This window comes from Ranitomeya imitator, chromosome 3 (assembly GCF_032444005.1).
Source record: "Ranitomeya imitator isolate aRanImi1 chromosome 3, aRanImi1.pri, whole genome shotgun sequence".
Lineage (NCBI taxonomy): Eukaryota > Metazoa > Chordata > Amphibia > Anura > Dendrobatidae > Ranitomeya > Ranitomeya imitator.
In genome coordinates, this window is record NC_091284.1 from 445214014 (window position 1) to 445238039 (window position 24026).

Below are 24026 nucleotides of genomic sequence, written 5' to 3' on the forward strand. Positions count from 1 at the left end.
TGGGGCACCATAAAAAAATCTTCTCATGGTGTATCCTTGATTTTGAGGAAGGTGAGAGATCAGCCTAAACCCACACGGGGGGAACTTGTTAATGATTTCAAGGCAGCTGGGACCACAGTCACCAAGAAAACCATTGGTAACACATTACGCAGTAAAGGTTTAAAATCCTGCAGTGCCTGCAAGGTCCCCCTACTCAAGAAGGCACATGTGCAGGCCCATCTGAAGTTTGCCAATGAACACCTTGATGATTCTGTGAGTGATTGGGAGAAGGTTCTGTGGTCAGATGAGACAAAAATTGAGGTATTTGGCACTAACTCGCCGTGCTTGGAGGAAGAGAAATACTGCCTATGACTCACTGTCAAGCATGTAGGTGGAAACATAATGTTTTGGGGGTGTTTCTCTGCTAAGGGCACAGGACTACTTCACCACATCAATGGGAGGCTGGATAGAGCCATGTACCGTAAAATCCTGAGTGACAACCTCCTTCCATCCGCCAGGACAATAAAAATGGGTCGTGGCTGGGTCTTCCAGCAAGACAGTGACCCAAAACATACAGCCAAGGCAACAAAGGAGTGGCTCAAAAAGAAGCACATTAAGGTCATGGAGTGGCCTAGCCAGTCTCCAGACCTTAATCCCATAGAAAACTTATGGAGGGAGTTGAAGCTCCGAGTTGCGAAGTGACAACCTCAAAATCTTAATGATTTAGAGATAATCTGCAAAGAGGAGTGGACCAAAATTCCTGCTGACATGTGTGCAAACCTCATCAACTACAAAAAACTTCTGACTGCTGAGCTTGCCAACAAGGGTTTTGCCACAAAGTATTAAGTCTTATTTGCCAGGGGGATCAAATACTTATTTCTCACTGCAAAATGCAAATAAATGTATATAATTTAAACAAGGTGATTTTCTGGATTTTATTTTTGATATTCTATCTGTCAATGTTAAAATGAACCTACCCTTAAAATTATAGACTGTTCATGTCTTTGTCAAAGGGCAAACTTACAAAATCAGCAAGGGATCAAATACTTATTTCCCCCCACTGTATTTGTTTTTTTTTTTTTAATAAACATTCAAAAGGGACAATGACAGTTTGCCATATTTGCTAAAACCTATCCTAAAATTTTTAGGATGCAAATTAATAAAATTGATGGTCATTTTTTTTAAAATAATGCGGTTTTAAAATATCATGAGGGTCCGGATGAGGAGCTGACTCTTTTATCCATGTGGAAAGGTCTTTCTGATGAATGAGTCTTGGGTAATAGTGTTTGAGTCCTTGCTCTCAATGATTGTGGGGAGACTCTGAGCATAGTCTAGAGCAGCTGCTTTGCAAATTTGTAATTTTCATAATCATAAGCTGCATTCTTTACATACAGCGACTAGGTTTAGCAACATAATTGACCCAATTGTTGGCTTAGGCTACGTTCACATTGGCGTTCCGCCAATGTGCGTCGCTGTTGCGCCGGCGACGCAGCGGCGACGCGCCCCTATGTTTAACATAGGGGACGCGTGCGTTTTTAGGGTGGCGTTTTTCGACACTTGTGTCGTTTCCGATGCTAGCGTCGGACGCAAGAAAATGCAACAAGTTGCATTTTCTGTGCGTCCGATTTTGGTCAAAAAACGATGCACGCGTCGCAAAACGCGCGCGTTTTTGCGCGCGTTTTTTCGTGCATCGCGCGTTGCGTCGCTGACGCAGGGCGGCGCAACGCTAGTGTGAACGTAGCCTTATTTTACTTTTCTACGTTTTTTGAAGCCCCAGCATAAAAGACAAATATTGAATGGCCTGGGTCTAGCGGACCTAAACATCCACAAACATTAAATAGTAGGAAAAGATGGTGACTATGTTCTGGTGTTGTGAGAGCAGATCTACTCCTTGTTCTCTGGTATATCGTAGTCTGCTCAGTATTATCATCTCGCTACATCCCATTAGAGCAGTTGTGGCGTTGGGCATTTTCCTGTAGCTGATCGTATATGGGAACTGCTGAATATGGGTGACCAGCCCCAATGAAAACCACAAATTGTCAGTTTAATGTTGCTCTGCACCTGCTGCCTGTGTTAACCGTTTTATGCCATGACTGCAGTTTCCTGGTCTGTGTCCTACATAAGCGGAGGGATCCGGACTCCATATGGTACATGCATGATGCTGCTGGAGGACGTAACCATGTTAGATCTTAGCACCTGCATGTACAGAGATTTGTAATCTGGGACCTATGCCGAGGAGATGTGACTTCTTGCTCTCACGCTGAGCATATGCTGGTGGCTGGAGCCCCTCTGCTCATATAGTCGTTTACTCTATATAGTGTGCAGATTAGGGGAACTGAACGGACGTCTAGGTTTTATATAGTGTTGGTAACATATCTCTTCTAAAGCCTTGATGTCTTGTGACTGACTTAGATTTGTGATGACCTCTGTACCCTACGGCCATGATCGGTATATGCTAGAATCAAGCCTCACGTCTCCCTACGGTGACGGGGCTGGACCTTTACGTTGAGATGTACGGTTCTTGGCTATTTGGTTTGCGTACAGACCATTTTTGTTATTTTAGGTTGGTCTCTACCACGGTCTTTTCTTTTAGGTTGTTCATTTAGCGAGAGCTTTGCCAGACTTGAAGTGATGTCAGAATATAGGTTAAAGTGCCTTCTGCTTTTTGCCTTTTACAAGAACTGCATTGAATTTTCGTGGTAAAAAACCCAAATCCCATTGAACTTACCAAGGTCTGTGACCGTATTCTATATTCCATAAACTCTTACAAGCCTATGTATCAATCAGCCTAATGAATGTTACTGAAGCTGTCTGTATAGCTGCTTCTGTGCTCAGAATACGTTTGTGGAAACTACCCATACTGGGAAAGGTTTGTTGTCTTTCAGAAGACGTTATGCTTTAAGCTGCGACAGATATTTGGAAAAAAAAAATTCAACAACCCAGCCTCCCTGTATCTAGCGCCATGTAGACTGCACAAGCTGCTCTGATTGACCGCAGTGGTGTTAATGTGACATCACCGCTGCAGACAGAGGGAAAGTACTATTCAGCTATACAAGATGTCTAAGGATACACACAATCCACGTTTGGTAAACCATGCTATATAGGCACAAACTTTTGACTTTCAGAACGTCATTTGAGTCACCACTATATTTTCTTAATTCGATGTTGGTAAGAGGTTATCTCCTTCTTTTTTTTTTTTTTTTTATTATCCCACTTTTTAACTTTTTTTTTTTTTACTTACTTTTTTATTGCACTGAAGTATGTTTTTGTGTCATTTAAGAAAATCCCCTTGACCACTATCAAGGATACAAAGCTGTACTGAATAGCACCTTTTTACAGTTGGTTAGTGGCACTTTAGCTTTTGGTTCACAGGTTGAAGTATATCCCCAAGACCTGCTGTACAGATTGACGAGCTTGACCTCAGCCAGAGCATCATGGGAAGCAGTAGTTCTGCATTAGCTACGGTTGCCTCTCCTTGTTACTAAGTGTTAAGTGCTGCACGTCCCATAGGACTGCTGCAAACCTGTGATTTAAAGACACGAGGTACCAATTTGGTAAGTTCTTGATCATAGGCCAATGTGCCTAAGACTTACTATTCTGAGGTTGTTTACATGGGCGAGCTACTTTCTTGATATTGTGCGGCCGGCTATACAACATTCCATTGTGCAATCATTGTGTTCTAATAGTGTGGCCCTATTACAGTATTCCAGTGTGCAGGAGCTCCCGTCACCTCCTGGACCAGAAGGTTATGTCTCCAGCACTACTCCCAAGCTACGGCTGGGCCCTTCAATGGAACCACACGTTCTGTGGCTAAATGGGGAAATCAGACTACTTTATCATACAAAAGTTGGTACAAAAGTGTTCTTTCCTTTCGCCGGGTACCTGTCTTTTTTTTTTTTTTGTACTGTAACCTAGCCTATTTAAACACTACAAACAGTTGGATACTGAATGTTTCTTGTGGTGTATGTCTAAAACAAATAAAATGACTACCATAAAGCATTACTTTTTACAATTTGAAGATGCATGTATTTTTTGTATGTGCTTCCAGAGGGTGAAATACTCCACATTTTTTTTGATTGACCCAAGTGGTATATTAAAGTAGTGATGAGCGAATATACTCGTTACTTGATATTTCCCGAGCACGGAGATTTAGTTTTCATTGCGGCAGCTGAATGATTTACAGCTGCTAGCCAGGCTGAGTACATGTGGGGGTTGCCTGGTTGCTAGGGAATCCCCACATGTACTTATGCTGGCTAAGAGATATAAATCATTCAGCTGAGGCGATGAAAACTAAATCTCCGAGCACTAAAAAATACTCGGAGGACCCCCGAGCGTGCTCGAGAAATCTCGAGTACCGAGTATATTCGCTCATCAGTAATAGTAAAGTACAGTTAAAGCTTGTTGTTGACCAACACATGCAATCTTGCTTCGGTCCACTTGCACTGAATTCTCTCAATTGTATTTTCTTTTGGGTCCAGAAAACCAGTCATAAAGAACCTACCCCGGAGTGGGCTTCTTGTTTTTGGTCCCACCCTTGAACATATGGTGACATATATGGGTATTGGGGATTATTCACATGTAGAGTACAAAAGTGGGACCTGAGGGTAAAATGGGAATCGGCCCCTTTGGGCAGTTACTTTTTTTGATAGCGGAAATACGGTTATAATGAATAATGTCCACCCTTTTATGACAGTTTAATTCAGTGCTGGTTAAGTGGTAGCCATATATTTACTGGTCATGGCGTTTTGTCTGACCCAGACCTGTGAATGAAAAGATAAGATGGTGGCTACCTGGAGCTGCCACTAGAGGGAGCTTACTGCATACAGAAGTACTGAACTCCAGTACAGTATGCCGCAATATATGATGTTCCCCCTAGTGGCATCTGCTAATACACAACAGTTTCTATTAAAGGGGTTGTCGTGCCGGAAAGGCTTGAAATACAAAGCGATAAACTTTACAAATAGTTCTTTACAGTAACAGCCCCAATATTTGGATTTAAGCGCCAGTGTGCACTCCTTTTGGGTTTTTCCAACAATATATGGGCCCAACTTCAAAACTACTACACATACTTCATTGAACCGAATGAATTAGATCCGCACTGAAATTGGGATATCGCGTCAGCTGTCCTAATGAAAGGCGCTTGAGGGGCACTGGTAATGAATTACTGTAGCTCAGAATGTAGATAACAGTGTGTTTATAGAGATTCCATGAAGTCTACTGCGTGGGTGCATTTCATTTTGTTTGCCTTGTTTTTTTTTGTTTTTTTTGTTTTTTTGAGGGGACTGCAAGGATTTTTGTTGACGTGTGTTATGATGCACCTGTTCTTTGCAAATTTAACAGTTAAGACAAATGCTACTCTATCATCTCCTGACTTGTTACGAGTGGTGTATAAATGGCTCATTCTTCACTGCTGTAGTGTTTTGCTCTTGGTAAGGCCTCTCACACTTCCTGATATTAGTTACTGAAAAAAACCAGTACAGGTGCTCTCTGTGTGCACCATCAGTGTGAAATGTACCAGTGTTTCGGGAAAAAGCAGTACAGTTCTTGCTGTTCCCCGGCGGCTGGGTGCTGAATCCAGCTTTCATCGTCGTCTGGTCTCCCTGCGATCAGCACCACGCTGCTGAGCGTTGGAGTCGGCACCTGCTGTCTGTGTATCACATGTATTAAATAAAAAAAAAAGAGGGGTTCTACTTAATTTTCCTAACCAGCTGCGGGAAAGCCTACAGTTGGGGGCTGGTATTAATATTTTGGGAAGGGCCAAATAGCCGTAAAGGTTCCCAGCCTATTAATAATGGCTCACAGCTGCTTGCTTAGCCTTTACTGGTTAGTACAGCGCCTGGTCGGGTTGATTGCAAGGAGACTGGGTGATAATGGTGAAAGCTGGATTTGGAACTCGGGAACAGCGCTAATTGTACTGCTTTTCTCAGATGGCGGTATGTGAGACATTGATGACACACCAATGTAATACTTGTGTCATCAGTGTGCACATTGTGTGGCAAGTATTGTGCACTGTTGCCAGCAAAAAAACAGACATGTCAATGTGTTTTGCATGCAGACACGGTCCATGGAACCACACTGATGTGTGCAGATTTGAATGGGTCTACGTGTAAGACATACTGGAGACACTGATGTGTGAAGGAGGCCTAAGAGTCCTTCTCTAAAATAAATGATAAAGAAGCACTACTATTAATTCCCCAAACCTGGGTAAACGTTAGTGTAGTGTCAGTGTGTTAATATACTCACCGATCACAGTTTTCTCTGGCATTCAGCTTGCCCTCCAAGCCATGTGACTGCAATTCTGACTCTCTGGATCACTCTGCATGAGCCAGAAGTCTCTTTTACAATGTACGCCTATGGAGCCTCATTCTAGACTTACACTGAAAAGCGACTCTTGGGTCCCAAGTATGATTCAGAGTCTGAATCGCTGTTGTGGGATACTGTAGAAGACAGCAATCAGTTACTATATTAGCACACTGTAAGTACAGTGTTTCTTTAACGTTCCCTTTCAGCATTTTTTCCATATTTCACCACCAAATGGGTATTAGTGCGTGTAGTAACATACTTAGTGGTGGCTGTCTTTTGCCATTTCCAGCTCTGCATTGGTCCCTCTCTGACATCTTGTGACTGCAGTTCTAATGTAAACCTATGGGAGCCTTGTGCTGAACCTCAGACTTACATTGAGAAGTGACTTCCTGTCAACACAGCAAACACTGGAGTGATCAGGCTAGTCATGTGATCCAGGAGAGAAACCGTGCCAGTGCTGGAAACGGAAGACTGCAACCAGTAAGTACTGATCACAAATTGATGGTGAAGATATCCTTCCCCGAGGTGCTGCTCCTGCACCCAAGGGCTGTATTTATTAAGTCTTTTCTTGGGAAACTGGAATATATCCTGTTACATGACCTTCATTTTAATATTTAAAACCTAACAGAGTTATGTTCTTTAATCAAAATATTTGTTGTATCACTTAATACATGCATTTTACTTCTATGAAAGTAGATCAGTTGCCAAAATTCACAACACTAACTACAGATGATATTAAACAGGGCTTAGACCTGATAAGGCTGGTGTAATTACTTTGGAAGTCTATATCAGAATTGCTATATAATTCTTCTGTGACAGTATCTCTGCCTGATCTTAAAATGTGCATTTTATTTTTTATAAATAGCTGCACTTACAGCTCCGCATTATACAATCGGGCTGAGATTAGTTTACAAAGTAAGAACGCAGCAACATGTCTAAGATATTAAATAGTGTACAGTTTGAATTGTGATATTTGGTGACCCATCCCTTCAAAGTGATGATCCTGATAGGTCGGAACCAAAGCAGACTAATAATTGGATTAATGTGGTATGTGCACGTCTACAGAGATGACAGGGGTTTGAAGGGTTACACAACATTCTCCCTATTATAGTCATGTTTTTACAAGAATTGCTGGATTTCCCAGACCATGAACCGTTCCAGAAAAGGCCTTTCTTTATTAGTGTAATATGTATGTGACATTTCTATCTTAAAGCTCACGACTCATGTTGCTGACTTTTTGAAGTAGAGCTCTGGGAAGAGAGCAGGTGCGGCAATATATAGCTTTCCATAACTTGCTCTGGATTCTGAGAAACCAGCCTTATTAATGGTGGCTGGACTCGCAGCTTGTAAGTCAGATGACGCTACCCATACACCCAACTATTCTCATATACACTCTGAAAAATACTTGTGAACCAGCGAGTGCGGCAGAGACGCAAGACTTCCAAGATTTCTGAGGATCCAGCTAGAATTTAACACAGTATTAAAGCACTCAATGGCCCCCGGCATCCTAGACGTTCATCAGATCGGCACAGATGAAGAGGGTCTGTCACTAGTTGGATTCTATCTTTTTTAGTCTACTAGAAAGAATTTCTCTGTTGAACGAGTCCACATCTCCCCCACAAAATATTGTAGTGGGTTTATGAATGTTTTCAATTTCCGATCTGTGACCACGTTAAAATCTGAGACAAAAACCAACCATTTGGCTGCATTGTATTCATTTTGTAATGGGCACCTGTCTGCTTGAAAATGCCATCTGCAATCTCCGAGTAGTACAGATACAAAACTACATATCCCCCTGGTCTCTTACATCTTGCTAGCACACAAGACAGGTTCCACAACTCAAAATAAAACTACGGTAACTCTTCTCATTTTTTCCTAGCATGCTTGTGGAATTAGATTATATTACTATTTTTGGCCTTTGTGACATATCAAAGTGGCACGAGGTTACGTGGCAGGTTTATTAGGGATCACTTGTATAAGCAAACTGATATGGGAAAATAGTTAGCGAAGCAAAGCTTGCAAGATTTTTTTTTTTTTTTTTTAATCAATCTAACACTGTTCAGCACGAGTGTGTGACTTGGCCACCAGGCAGCGCTTGCTACATGCTCAAAATTGCCCCTTCAACCATTGATTTTATAAGGAGACAGCTGGTTCACATGCAGAACCGCAAATTAGATCTAAAAAGCCTCTCGTCCGGTCCGACCCTAATGTTTAACTCTAACATTAAAATATTACTCCTACTTGTGAATTGATGTTGATGTGCAAAGCTTTGGTTGATAACTCCCAAACTGGTATTGCTTCAATTTGTTGGTGACCCTGAGGGTACATGCCCACGATCAGTAACTGCTGCGGGTTGGATACTGCGTACTTGTGCCGCGTCAAACCTACAAAGTCCAGATGTTCCAGCATAGTGGATGGGATTTCAAGAAATCACATGTCCACCGTGCGCCCACAGACACCCACGGCTCACCAGCAGACATGGACATGCGGCGTGTCTCTCCAGACCGCAGCATGTCAATTTCTCTTTTAGAGACGCTAGTCTCTGCAAGAGAAATTTCACCCATAGAATGTATTGAACTCTGTGAATCTGCATGCCCACTGTACAGGTAAAAGCATCATTGCACTATAAAGTTTTATGCTTCTAGAGGGAGCGTGGGGAAAAAAACCCATGTAAAAAAAAAAAATCGCATTTTTAAATGCCAAATGAAAGCTTTTCTGTACTAAAGGAGCAATAAAATACTAACAAGTCTGCACAAAAAAACACAAAATAAGGGACAATATGTATATAAATCTACAATAATGAGAAAAGATTATTGCATATTTTGGCACAGAAATAATGTGAATAAAAATGCAGTATTTGTGTTATAGGTAAAGACTGGCTTAGGGTTCATGGAGGCCGTGCATCTCGGCCCAATCACATACTGCAATGCACGGAATGGCCACGGGGCTCCCAACTGGAGCATGACCACTTCATACATTTCCATGAGGCTGTCGCACTTGGGTCAGGTACCATGCGGTCAGTCTGTGCCTTACGGTCTGTGATCGGACCAAGATTCACAGACATCTGTATGCGCCCTAAGAGTGAAACTGGTCAATAGAAGCCATGGCATCAAATTGGACTTTTACTGGTAGAAGAAAATACTACACAAGTATTGTTGAACTGAACAAATGTCAGGAGTCTGGTAGACATGATGTATCTTCACACGCAGCCAAAATCCATTCCATGTATCGGAATAGGGTTCCCTCTCACAAATATGAATCGATTTCCACACATCCCATTGAGATGACTTGTACTGAGATTACTACAATAAATCTGCAGGGTTTGAATATATCCATGAAAATATTAAGATATTCAACAGGAGTGCAGCCTAAAATTACAAATTACACTAACTTTCCAGATGAGATGTGGTTTTGCAGCATACGTAAAATTTATAAAGAAATGCAGGGAGCTTATATTACACATTAGACATTTTACAGCAGCTTTCAAATTGACTTCCAGTTAAAAACCTGTTTTGTTGCATTATTATTTATTTTTAAATCCATGGCTATTCCCAATAATGATGCCAATTTCATGACAGATCACTGTAAGGTTTTGTTTTGGCATCTCAAATGTAAATTTATGGATCAACCTGCATCTCTTGGCTGGTGCTAGATAATTGTAGGATGCCATACTTCCAGGAGAAAAAAAATTATTTCTGAAAAAAAACAAACAACCCACCAGGGCAGTAATGGCCTACATTTTTTAAATCTAAAGCCATTGAGAGCATGGCCATAATAGTATGTCAATGTACCTCCAGAATGTATGAAATACTGTGTCTAACTCTGCATAAATAGGTACGGTAATTGAAGTTAGGTGGTCTTCAAAAGTGCTACATCTGAGTGTGTGTGTGTGTGTGTGTGTGTGTGTGTGTATGTACTAACAAAGAGCATCATGTAAATATGTAAGAATTTTTTTCTTGTTGCATATAATATTTGGTATAAAATAAATGTAGAAAAAAAACAGTCTACTGTATTTTTTTTTATTTTTAGGAGGGGGGAGTTTCAGTCAACAATTATGGTATCATAAAAAAAAAACATTTGTGTAAAAGGGTAAAATGCCAAAACAAAAAGATGGACATATATGAAATTCAGTACAGTAAAATAAAATCCGAAGAAAAATGGCAGCACCATCACCCACAAGAAGTAATGTTTGTACTCCATTGAACATCTGCTTGTTGGACTTGTAGTTTTCTCTGTGAATATCATGACTACATCATTTTCTCTTTTGTATACACTACCCTGGAAAAGTTTTTTTTTCTAGTACATAATCTATTGTATACAGCCTCTATTTGATATATGGTGGGTGTTTGGTGCCACTCTGTGGTTCCACACTTTTTAACCTGGTCTGAAATTTAGTTTTTGTTCTTGTTAATAAAATGTGCACTTTTTTATTATTATTTTTGGTTCATGCATACATTTTTCTTTTTCGGATTTTGTATTTTTTTTAGGCAGCTATAAATGTGAATTACACAAACGTGTCCAACCTGCACATTTGCTGCCTTTTCCTGATATGACTGAATGCTCAATGAGAAGTTTTCCTCTCCGGTCAAAACCATTTCTCTTCACATGAATGTATTTTTTGCTCTATGTGCGCGCAACGGGCATTAAACGGACCACATGGGTGATTTTCCATACAGGCCTCAGGTCCACATGGGGGGGGCGGGGGGGGCGGGGGGGGGGGGGGGGGGTGGGAACCTTCCACATAAGCTGGTCTGGCTTGATTTACAGACCAGAATAGCAGATGTAAATAGCAGGCAGCTCCTGCGCTGTCCTCTAGGCGGGCGAACTCATGGAGCCAATCATGTTCACGCACTGCAGACATGACTTGTCCAAAAATGTTCATCTGAATTTAGCCAAAAGCTGGCCATGCAGATAAGATAAGGATTGGGGAAGAGTTGTTTGGATGAATGATCTCACCCTCTACATGCCAAACTAAATGGAAGGATTCAAAACATTACACTGTGTGCAGAATTATTAGTCAAGTTGTATTATGATCACGTGATGCTGTTCAGGCATGAGAGCCAACTACCAATTCAGTAAATCAGGTGATGTGCATCACTCTGTAAGGAGGAGGGGTGTTGTCTAATGACATCAAAACCCTATATAAGGCGTGCTTAATTATTAGGCAACTTCCTTTCCTTTGGCAAAATGGGTCAGAAGAGAGATTTGTCGGGCTCTGAAAAGTCCAAAATTGTGAGATGTCTTGCAGAGGGATGCAGCAGTCTTGAAATTGCCAAACTTTTGAAGCGTGATCACCGAACAATCAAGCGTTTCAGGGCAAATAGCTAACAGGGTTGCAAGAAGCGTGTTGTGCAAAAAAAAAAAAATGCCCCTGAATAGAGGAAAACCAAGCGTGAAGATGCCATTTGCCATATTTCAGAGCTGCAACGTTACTGGAGTAATAAAAAGCACAAGGTGTGCGATACTCAGGGACATGGCCAGGGAAAGGAAGGCTGAAAAACAACCACCTTTGAACAAGAAACATAAGATAAAACGTCAAGACTGGGCCAAGAAATATCTTAAGACTGAGAGAGCTCAGCAGAGAGCTCCACTCCGACTCAGATGCCAGCAAGGTGGAGGTGGGGTACTGGTACGGGCTGGTATCATCAAAGATGAACTTGTGGGACCTTTTCGGGTTGAGGATGGAGTGAAGCTCATCTCCCAGACCTACTGCCAGTTTCAGGAAGACAACTTCTTCAAGCAGTGGTACAGGAAGAAGTTGGTATCGTTCATGCAGGACAATGCTCCATCACATGCCTCCAACTACTCCACAGCGTGGCTGGCCAGTAAAGGTCTCGAAGAAGAAAAAATGACATTGCCCCCTTGTTCACCTGATCTGAACCCCATAGAGAACCTGTGGTCCCTCATAAAATGAGAGATCTACAGGGGGGAAAAACAGTACACCTCTCGGAACAGTGTTTGGGAGATTGTGGTGGCTGCGGCACGCAATGTTGATCGTAAACAGATCAAGCAACTGACAATCTATGGATGGAATGCTGTGGAGTGTCATCATAAAGAAAGGTGGCTATATTGGTCACTAATTTTCGGGGGTTTTGTTTTTGCATGTCCGAAATGTTTATTTCTAAATTTTGTGCAGTTGTATTGGTTTATCTGGTGAAAATAAACAAGTGAGATGGGAATATATTTGGTTTTTATTAAGTTGCCTAATAGTTCTGCACAGTAATAGTTACCTGCACAAACAGATATCCTCCTAAAATAGCCAAATCTAAAAAAAAAAACCACTCCAACTTCCAAAAATATTAATCTTTGATATTTATGAGGCTTTTGGGTTGATTGAGAACACAGTTGTTGATCAATAATAAAAATAATCCTCTAAAATACAACTTGCCTAATAATTCTGCACACAGTATTTCTTCTTATAAAACATAGTTCCAAATGATTGAGGACAAGTGGATGCTCTCTCCATAGAGTATTACAGCCAACACCTGCTGAAATAATCTAACAAGACGACATTAAGGCTCATTCACACATCCATTTTATGCATATGAGCTCCATCCATATATTTGACAGATAGAAATCATGCCTAGTATACTTTGTGGGGTCGGCCATATGTCTTTGTTTTTTTAAACTGAACTGCAAAATCTGTTCCGTCCAGATGTGTTCGGAACCCAGAATTCCAAGCGGCGGAAGTTCACAGACCTCCATATTGGGACACCCAAGTGATTGGTGTCCCAATATGGAAACTGCTGGTGATACCAGCCTCTTGCACGGTACCACCAGCGAAACACCGTCGCGAACACGCCGCCGATCAGCCGAATGATTCCCTGACAGCCGCCATCTTTGTACAGGAGGAGCACATGTGCAGTTTTAATGTGACCGCCACTATCTGCACAAAGATGGCAGCGGTCTGATTAACTGCACCTGCGCAAATTCCACGCAGGCGCAGTGAATCATTCGGCTGATCTCGGCGGCAGATACGCAACATATCTACAGGCAGAGGAAGCCGGTAACATTAAAGGGGTTTTCCCACGAATTAAAGTTCATTTTAAAAATTGGGTCTGACCGTGTACGAAGCATACCACATCTTGGCAGGGGAGGAAGCAAAACACAATACTGACATTACAGCAGGGGATCACAGGATTAATTTTGTCAGGTACAATATTTCACTGACTCTTTTTAAACAATATTTTACCTCGCAAAATGTATCCTCTGCGATCTCCTGCTGTAATGTCAGTATTGTCTTTTGCTTTCTCCCCTGCCCATGAGCTGTGGTATGTTCTGCACACGGTCAGACAGACAATTATTAAAATGAACTTTCGTTCATGGGAAAACCACTTTAAAAAGCAAATATCAACGCCAACATGGCTCCTCCTAAAAAGTACACCAATGACAATGAAAGCCGCAAAGGCACAACGTCGAAGACAACAACGGGCAAATGAGACTCTTGAAGAGCAACAGCATCGCTGGGACAAAAACAATGTATATAAGCGTAGGCGTCAAGCACACGAGTCCCCTGCTGCAAAAGTCATTACATTATCACAGTATGCCATTAGCCAACAACAGCGCCGCAAACAGAAATCTCCAGTCTTAACAGCAATACCATGCTCACAAGATGACTCATTGGAACCAGTACACCACACCGGAGCACATGGGGTACACAGGTCAAAGAAGAGATGACAGGAGGAGAAGACAGCAGATGGAGAGAGACAGGGAGACAGCTCAAACGGGGCAGCACATAAGGGGAGAACACAGCATAGGAAGGAGAGAGCAGACAAGGGGGATAGCACATGGGGTAGACAGGTCAAAGAAGAGAGCACAGACGGGAGAAGTCAGCACATGGGGAAAGAGAGTGGATAGGAGGGCACATGAGGGGGGGGGAGAGATTCTCAATGCTGCAAAGCCTGCCCCCATCGTGACATTACCGCCATCCCCATGCAATAGCATCGGGCCTCCATCTAGTATATATACAGTACAAACCAAAACTTTGGACACACCTTCTCATTTAAAGATTTTTCTGTATTTTCATGACTATGAAAATTGTACATTCACACTGAAGGCATCAAAACTATGAATTAACACATGTGGAATTATATACTTAACAAAAAAGTGTGAAACAACTGAAATTATGTCTTATATTCTAGGTTCTTCAAAGTAGTCACCTTTTGCTCTGATGACTGCTTTGCACACTCTTGGCATTCTCTTGATGAGCTTCAAGAGGTAGTCACCAGGAATGGTCTCCCAACAATCTTGAAGGAGTTCCCAGAGATGCTTAGCACTTGTTGGCCCTATTGCCTTCACTCTGTGGTCCAGCTCACCCCAAACCATCTCGATTGGGTTCAGGTCTGGTGACTGTAGAGGCCAGGTCATCTGGCGTAGCACCCCATCACTCTCCTTCTTGGTCAAATAGCCCTTACACAGCCTGGAGGTGTGTTTGGGGTCATTGTCCTGTTAAAAAATAAATGATGGTCCAACTAAACGCAAACCGGATGGAATAGCATGACGCTGCTAGATGCTGTGGTAGCCATGCTGGTTCAGTATGCCTTCAATTTTGAATAAATCCCCAACAGTGTCACCAGCAAAGCACCCCCACACCATCACACCTCCTCCTCCATGCTTCACGGTGGGAGCCAGGCATGTAGAGTTCATCCGTTCACCTTTTCTGTGTCGCACAAAGACACAGTGGTTGGAACCAAAGATCTCAAATTTGGACTTATCAGACCAAAACACAAATTTCCACTGGTCTAATGTCCATTCCTTGTGTTCTTTAGCCCAAACAAGTCTCTTCTGCTTGTTGCCTGTTCTTAGCAGTGGTTTCCTAGCAGCTATTTTACCATGAAGGCCTGCTGCTCAAAGTCTCCTCTTAACAGTTGTTGTAGAGATGTGTCTGCTGCTAGAACTCTGTTTGGCATTGACCTGGTCTCTAATCTGACCTGCAGTTAACTTGCGATTTCTGAGGCTGGTGACTCGGATAAACTTATCCTCAGAAGCAGAGGTGACTCTTGGTCTTCCTTTTCTGGGGCGGTCCTCATGTGAGCCACTGCACTTGGGGACACTTTCAAAGTTTGCCCAATTTTTCAGACTGTCTGACCTTCATTTCTTAAAGTAATGATGGCCACTCGTTTTTCTTTACGTAGTTGTTTTTTCTTGCCATAATACAAATTCTAACAGTCTATTCAGGACTATCAGCTGCGTATCCACCAGACTTCTGCACAACACAACTCATGGTCCCAACCCCATTTATAAGGCAAGAAATCCCACTTATTAAACCTGACAGGGCACACCTGTGAAGTGAAAACCATTCCCGGTGACTACCTCTTGAAGCTCATCAAGAGAATGCCAAGAGTGTGCAAAGCAGTCATCAGAGCAAAAGGTGACTACTTTGAAGAACCTAGAATATAAGACATAATTTCAGTTGTTTCACACTTTATTGTTAAGTATATAAATCCACATGTTAATTCATAGTTTTGATGCCTTTAGTGTGAATGCACAATTTTCAGTCATAAAAATACAGAAAAATCTTTAAATGAGAAGGTGTGTCCAAACTTTTGGTCTGTACTGTATATATGTACCAATTGTACATTTGGTCACTAATTTAATTATAACCCCCAATGTTACAGTGTTAATAAGAAAATTGCAAGTGTCACGTTGGTCTTCCTTGTAATTTTTATTTTTTCTTGAAGCAACTTGAACCAAAATTATTTTAGCAGTAGCCAATGTCTGGTTTGTACAATCCAGTGGTTTCTCTCTTGCTACAGAAGGTATCACGAATGGCAGAATTCTTCCACAGAGAATCTGAGGAGCTATTTTAATTGGGAAAGAAGCAAAGTGAAACTATGAGTTAAGAATGATCAAATATCATTGAATGGAGAACATACAATCCTTTATTTCCAACTATTTACACTAGCGGATGGCAGACGTTTAATTCACAGATGATCCGCTACATAAAAGGTAAGAGGCTGTCATTTAATAGCCTGTTTGTTAGGCAATCCCTTCATGTGTTGCGGCTGTCGAACAGCAGCGAGACATGCAGCCGCCGGAACTAGAACATAGTATTAGAGCACCCGAGTATGCTTGGATAACACCTTATCAGAGCGCGTTCATTACTACAAAGTAATCTATAATACAACTGCTCTGTTCATATAGACCAGTGTTCACTCAACTCTTGTCGTCATCAAGCGCCACCATCCGGTCATGTTTTCAGGATTTCCTTAGTATTGCACAGGTGATGGAATTATTGCTTGTGTAGGTGCAATTATCTGTGCAATGCTAAGGAAATCCGGAAAACATGACTGGAATTGGGGGAACACTGGTGTATGTGAACAGAAAAGTCCTATTATGAATTAGTCTGGTTCTTGATGACTGGATTTGGGCAACACTGACAGACATCATGATTCTCGGTAGTACATGTCCTGTTTAAACAGGATGCCTTGTTGCGTAGGATGCCTTGTCTCCGAGGTATGGATTCATACAAGGTGTGAATTGTTTCAAAGGAATTTTAGCCCATTCTGCAGTTAAAACACCCTCCGGTTCTTTGAGCGACGATGGCGGCGGAAATCAACATCTAACTTGAATCTCTAAAATCGACCATAAATGCTCAATACTGTTGAGGTCTGGGGATTGTGGGGGCCAGATGAGATGCTCAACTTCATTAAAATGTTCCTTGTGCCATGCTTTAACGATTCTAGCTGTATGAATTGGTGCATTACCATTCTGAAAGATGGCGTTCCCCTCTGGGAACAGTGCTTGAACCATTGGATGCACGTGGTCGCCCAAAATGCCTAAATAATCTCGGCCATTAATTCTTCCATGAAGGGATATCATTGGCCCTGCGGATCTCATTGAAATAGCACCCCAGATCATCACATAACCTCCACCATGTTTTACGGTTGGGAGAAGGCAGTCTGGATGGAATGCTTCTTTCGGCTGTCTCCAAACATACACGAGGTCGGAAATAGGGTAAACGATGATTCGTCTGAGAATATCACATCTTTCCACTGCTCGAGGGACCAATTCTGGAGGTTTCTACACCACCCTAAACGCTTGGAAACATTTGTCATTGAGAGCAGGGGATTTTCTAATGGCAGCTCTTCCGTGGAATCCACATTTGTGCAGCTCCTGACGAACAGTTTTCGTGGAAACTGGGTTCTGTAAGTGTTCATTGAGCTCAGCAGTGATTTTCGGAGCCGTGGTCTTGCGATCCTCTCTCACAATTCGCTTTAGAGTCCGACGGTCTCGCTCAGTCAACTTTGACTTTCAGCCGGACCTGTGCTTTACTACGGACTTTTTTTCCCTTCCCTTTCAAACGCAGTCATTACTTTGGAGACAGTACCTCTTGACACGCCAAGCATTTGGGCACTTTCTGTTACACTACTAGCACCTGCCATACGAGCACCAACAATTTGGCCTCTGAAAATCCGCCATTTGCCATTGGTATCAGGTTCTCATCAATGTTCTTACAATTATGCAAAACAAACAGTTAATTTACATACACATCACATAACACAAATAATCAACTACAAAACATTACCATGTCACGGTTTGCATGTTTATCACATGTTCGAAGATTATGATGCCAAAACGTTAGGTGTTTCCATTATCTTGTCCAACCCCTGTATATCAATAAAATCTGCACATCTAAGGCAGTCCTATAGACAATTAATATATTGGTGGTGGGCATGCTGAACAACACTCTTCATACAGGGCATTTACAAAGTCACGATTTCAGTATTGGTTGAGTCTTGGCGATGAAACTCCCACCGATGTTGTAGTTATCACCTATTGGCAGGATAGGGGGAAACTTGTTCCAAGACCTCAACTGGATGCCCGTGCGTGACGTACGTGTTCTATCAGTTTTTGTAATTTTCAGAGATAGAACATGTATTCATTATAGTCGGTGGGGCTGTTCACATATATGCATCTATTTGCAAATAGAGTGGTCTGCAAAAAATCATGGAGTAATGTCCTTTTTTGATCTTAATCAGGAATCCAAGTCTATGGATCTGTGAAAGTCACAGATAGCACATGGATGGCATCAGCATACAGTCAATAATTAACATTGTGATGAGTAGAAATCTGTGCGTTCTCTATCGGTGTATACACAGCGCTAGACGTGTAATGTATTCAGTAATGGGAAGCTTGCACATGCAGAGTGGTCATGTGATCACTGGGTATACGGAGGGAAAAGCAGCTGCCTTGTCATACAAAACCCAGACAGCAGTTCCCCTGTAATTGGGGCTAATATCGCTCTGTTACAAGGAAATAAAATAAAATATTTAAATGCCCCCAAAAGGTTTTTTATGAGTTTAGAGAAGGGGCGGAGAGTGCAAAAGAAATGAATGAATAAAAAAATAGAAGGTAAGAAAAGAATGAATAAAAATGCCACTTTCCATTGAAATCACTGTCTTTTGTCCTGCCCCATTAAAAAAAATAAACCCGTGTCCAATATCTAAAAAAAATTGTTAGGGTATGTGCACACGTTGCGGATTTGCCTGTGGAATTTTCGGTGCAGATTCTGCATCTCTTGGCAGAAAACGCAGGTAAAAATCCGTGTGTTTTTGATGCAGATTTTCATGCGTATTTGTATGTGTTTTTGTATTTGTAGATCTATTATTTAACAACAAAAAAAAAAGAACTGTGATGTCATTTCTTTTTCCAACCTCTTATTTTACATACTCCATTGAACAATAATGTATACACACAGACAGACAGATATACAGACAGACAGACTGATGATAGGTAGATAACAGATAGATTGATGATAGATAAAAGGATAACAGCAGAAATATGCCAGAAATGAGCCAACAGAAGGTATGCCTAACCACGGTTATTAAATATACTAAATTTCTTTCTCTTTCCTCTACACTTCCTCTCATCATACTGACATACGCTCTAACAAATTTGGCTCCATTACTCCTCACTCTCCTTTGCTATCCCCAAACCCCAGCACCCTCTAACCAAGTAATAATCTCTCCTTCCCTCTTGCCTCCCCATCTGACCTGCTCCTCAACCTCAGATCTCTCCTAATAAAACACAAAACAAGCCGCCCACTCTCCTCCCACCTGCTCTGTCTCTCTGTTTCTCCTCACTGCTGGCGACATATCTCCCAATCCTGGACTGCCACATCTCATACCTCCCATTATTACCCCCTTCTATTGCTCCCAAACCAATATAAACATCCGAAACCTTGCCCACCTCAAACCGATGCCCTTGACGCCCACCACCCTGCTCCCTCTCTCTGGCTCACTCTGGAATGCTCGCTCGGTCTGCAATAAACTCCACTCTTTACCTCTCAATCTTTCCTTCCTGGGCCTCACCGAAACATGGCTGACACCCTCTGACACAGCCTCCCCTGCTGCGCTATGTTACGGCGGCCTCCACTTCACCCACACTCCTCGCCCTGGCAACAGACATGGTGGAGAAGTGGGCCTTCTCCTTTTTTCTAACTGCACCTTTAACCCAATCTCACCTCTTCCCTCCCTTATCCTCCCCTCTTTTGAAGTCCACTCTGTCCGCATCTACTCTCCCTCCAACCTCCAAGTGGCCGTCATATACCGACCTCCGGGTCCGACCACTGCCTTTATTGACCAATTCTCCACATGGCTTCTTCACTTTCTCTCTGCTGACATTCCCACCATCATCATGGGTTACTTCAACATCCCCATTGACACCTACCAGTCAGCAGCCTCCAAACTCCTGTCCCTTACTTCATCTTTTGGACTTACTCAGTGGTCCTCCTCAGCCACACACAGACACACACTAGACCTGGTCTTCACCCGTTTCTGCTCCCTATCTAGCTTCACAACCTCCCCTCTCCCTCTATCTGACCACCATCTACTCACTTTCTCATCACCGTCCTCCACACCTGTCACCCATGTCCAGCAACATGCACACCCCCTGCAGAAACCTCGCACATCTAGACACTCGCACACACTCTGACTATTCGGCCACTGTCCTCCATAGCTTCACACCATGACACAGTCACTAGTTTCTATAATGCCACTCTTGCATCAGCCATCAACTCGGTCGCCCCTGTCATGCATAGCAGAGTGCGACGAATCAATAGACAACCCCGGAACAATAACATCACTAAAAAGCTTGGGCAAGTATCCAGAACTGCAGAACGGCATTGGAAGAATTCGCAAGATGATTTCACTGCACTCAAACAAGCAATACTCGCATTCAAATCAGCTCTCACCTCTGCTAAACAGGCCTACTTTGCATGCCTTGTATCTTCCTTATCCCACAACCTTAAACAGTTGTTCAACACCTAACCCATCTCTTCAATCTATCACTAACTTCTGGTACCTTCCCCTCTGCTTTCAAACATGTCACAATCAAACCTATCCTCAAAAAGTCATCCCTTGACCCAAACGCTATGTCCAGCTATCGCCTCATATCTTTGCTCCCATTTGCTTCCAAACTCCTTGAGCAGCACGTCCACGCTGAACTTTCCTTTCACCTTGAATCTAACTCGCTCTTTGACAACCTACAATCTGGCTTCCATCCCCACCAATCCACTAAGACTGCCCTGACCAAACTTACAAACTACCTACTTACAGCCAAAGCTAACAGACAATTCTCTATACTCCTCCTTCAAGACCTGTCCTCTGCCTTCGACACAGATGACCACTGCCTTCTACTACAGATCCTCTCTTCCTTTGGGGTAAAAGACTTTGCCCTAGGCTGGATCTCCTCATACCTTACCAATTGCACATTGGTGACCTCAAGGCTCTGTCTTGGGACCCCTTCTCTTCTCAATCTATACCCTTGGCCTGGGACAACTCAAAAAGTCCTATGACTTCCAGTACAATCTATATGCTGATGACACTCAGATCTACCTCTCTGACCCAGATGTCACCTCTATGCTCTCCAGAATCCCAGAGCGTCTATCTGCCATAACCACCTTCTCCTCTCGCTTCCTCAAACTCAATGTGGACAAATCTGAACTAATTTTTCCTCCATCTCGCATACCCTCCCTACCTGATCTATCTATCACAATAAATTAATTCACACTTTCCCCTGTCCCAGTAATCCGCTGCCTCGGGAGTAACCCTTGACTCTGCCCTGTCCTTCAAACCGCACATCCAAGCTCTCTCCACCTCCTGTCGCCTCCAGCTCAAAATATTTCCAGAATCCGTCCTTTCCTCAACCCTCACTCTACCAAAATGCTTGTGCATGCCCTAATCATCTCCAGCTTCGACTATTGCAACATCCTCCTCTGTGGCCTACCTTCTAACACTCTCGCACCTCTCCAGTCCATCCTTAACTCTGCTGCCCGACTAATTAACCTCTCTCCTCGATACACTCCTGCTTCCCCTCTTTGCAAATCCCTTCAATGGCTCCCAATTTCCTAGCAAATCCAGTTTAAACTACCAACACTGACCTACGAAGCCATCCATAACCTTTCTCCTCCGTACATTTCCGATCTAATCTCTCAATACCTTCCCTCACGTAATCTCCGGTCCTACCAAGACCTCCTTCTCTCCTCCACGCTTATTCGCTTCTCACCCAATCGCCTCCAAGACTTCTTCCGAATATCCCCCATCATCTGGAATTCTGTGCCCCAACACATCCGGTTATCCACCACATTTGGATCCTTCAAACGGAGCCTGAAAACCCATCTCTTCAAAGAAGCTTACAACCTGTAAGGACCACCTCAACACCATCAGAGCTACTGCAACCCCCGACCTACTGTCTCCTTTCCCATAATCCTGTAGAATGTAAGCCAGCAATAGCAGGGTCCTCTTCCCTCTGTATTAGTCTGCCATTGTTAGTTTTGTTTACTGTGAGTGATATTTGTACTTTGATGTAACCCCGTCTAATGTACAGCACCATGGAATTAATGGTGCTATATAAATAATAATAGATATAGATAGAAAATAGATAATAGACAATACCAAGGCCGATGTTTAGTAATGTACCTAATAAAATGGTACATAAATAGTTAAATACACACAATCTGCACACAATATCTTTAATTTAAAAAAAAAAAAAAAAAAAAGTGTGGGCTCCCGCGCAATTTTCTGCACCAGAGAGGGAAAGCCAACGACTGGGGGGCCGATGTTTCTAGCCTGGGAAGGGGGTAATACCCATGAAACTTCCCAGGCTATGAATATCTATATATAGCTATATGAATTATCCTTTACTGGCTAGTAAAATAGGGTACCCCACCAAAAAAATGATGTGAGGTCCCCCTATAATTAATAGCCAGAAAGGCTACGCAGACAGCTGCGTGCTGATATTCATAGCCTAGAGAGGGACCATGGATATTGCCCCCCCCCGGCTACAAATACCAGTTCCCAGCCGCCCCAGAAATGGTGCATCAGTAAGATGCATCAGTTCCGACACTTAGCCTCTCTCTTCCCACTGCCCTTTAGCAGTGGCACATGGGGTAATAAGGGGTTAATGTCACCTTTGATTGTACGGTGACATTAAGCCCGGTTAGTAATGGAGAGGCATCAATAAGACTCCTATCCATTACTAATCCTATAGTAGTGAAAGACTAAGCCAGAAAAAAGTATTTTAATATTCTTAATTTCACCATACTTACAACCACGCCTAATTTCCCGATGACACTCGATCACCTACAAAAAATAAAGCATAATAAACCAACAGTATACTCCCTGTTCCAATGTAGTCCAATTAATAACAAGTGTCTCACAACGAACTCCCCTATAAGACTGTGACATCGGGTGATGTCACTGCTCTACAGGGCCTCCCACGATGCACTGATAGGAGACAATGGCTCCTGCAGTGCATCGCTAAAGAGGTTACCTGAGTTCAGGCTCACTTTACGGCAATGCTGCTTAGGAACTTTCTCACACAGCGCTGCCGATGAGAGAATGAACTCGGGTGACCTCTCTCCCGGCAGCGGCGGAGGGATACGTTGTGGAGGATTACCTCGGCCTGTTAATTGTGGAGGCCCTGTAGAGCACTGACATCACCCGATGTCACTGTTCTACACGGGAGATCGTCATGGGACACTCGTTATTAACTGCACTACAGCGGAAAGGTAAGTATAGGTTGGTTTATTATATTATTTTTACTACAGGAGATCGAGGGCTTCGGGAACTAGGTGATTGGTGAGTATGTACTGTATGTTATATGTACTGTCTGTAATGTATGCCCTGTATGTTTTTTTTTTACTACTGAACACATGCATTGTCTGATGAGACTACTTTCCCATCATCGGCAATGCGGTCACTGTGAGCATTCCTTCATAGCCAGATGGGAGCAGTAGTCCCATCAGACAATGGCTGCTTACACAGACTCACACATGCATGCACAGTCTCCGCCCACACACTTCCCTCCTCCCGATCTGCGACATCTCTTTCAGAAAGTCGTCCAGATAAGGAACGATAACTGTGTTCTGGATACAGAAGAAGGCTGTCATCTCCGCTATCACTTTGGTGAATGCTTTCGGGGCTATCGACAGTCCAAAGGGAAGAGCTCGGAACTGAAAATGTCTGACTTCGCCTTGAATGTATTGGGCTACCCTCAGGTATTTCTGATGGTCCGGATGGATTGGGATGTGATGGTAAGCATCCTTTAAGTCGACTACCACCATAAAACAATTGTGATGGAGAGGTTTTATGGCCATACTCAGTGACTCCATCTTGAACGTATGATTTTTTTACCCAGCGATTGAGACCTCTGAGATTTATGATGGTTTTGAATGAGCCATCTGGCTTCTTTATCAAAAAGAGAAGAGAATAAAATCCGCTTCCTTTTTGTTCGCCCAGTAC

At 42.7% G+C, this 24026-nt stretch overlaps 1 protein-coding gene across 1 annotated transcript in view; it reads right to left on the reverse strand.

The window, feature by feature from the left end:
• Positions 1-15967: 15967 nt before the first annotated feature.
• GUSB (glucuronidase beta) overlaps positions 15968-24026 on the reverse strand; it is a 92396-nt gene continuing 84337 nt past the window's right edge. The window contains exon 13 of the mRNA XM_069757374.1: positions 15968-16082. Within this exon, the coding sequence (XP_069613475.1) occupies positions 15983-16082 (100 nt within the window). The 3' untranslated portion in view covers positions 15968-15982. The remainder of the gene's footprint in view (positions 16083-24026) is intronic.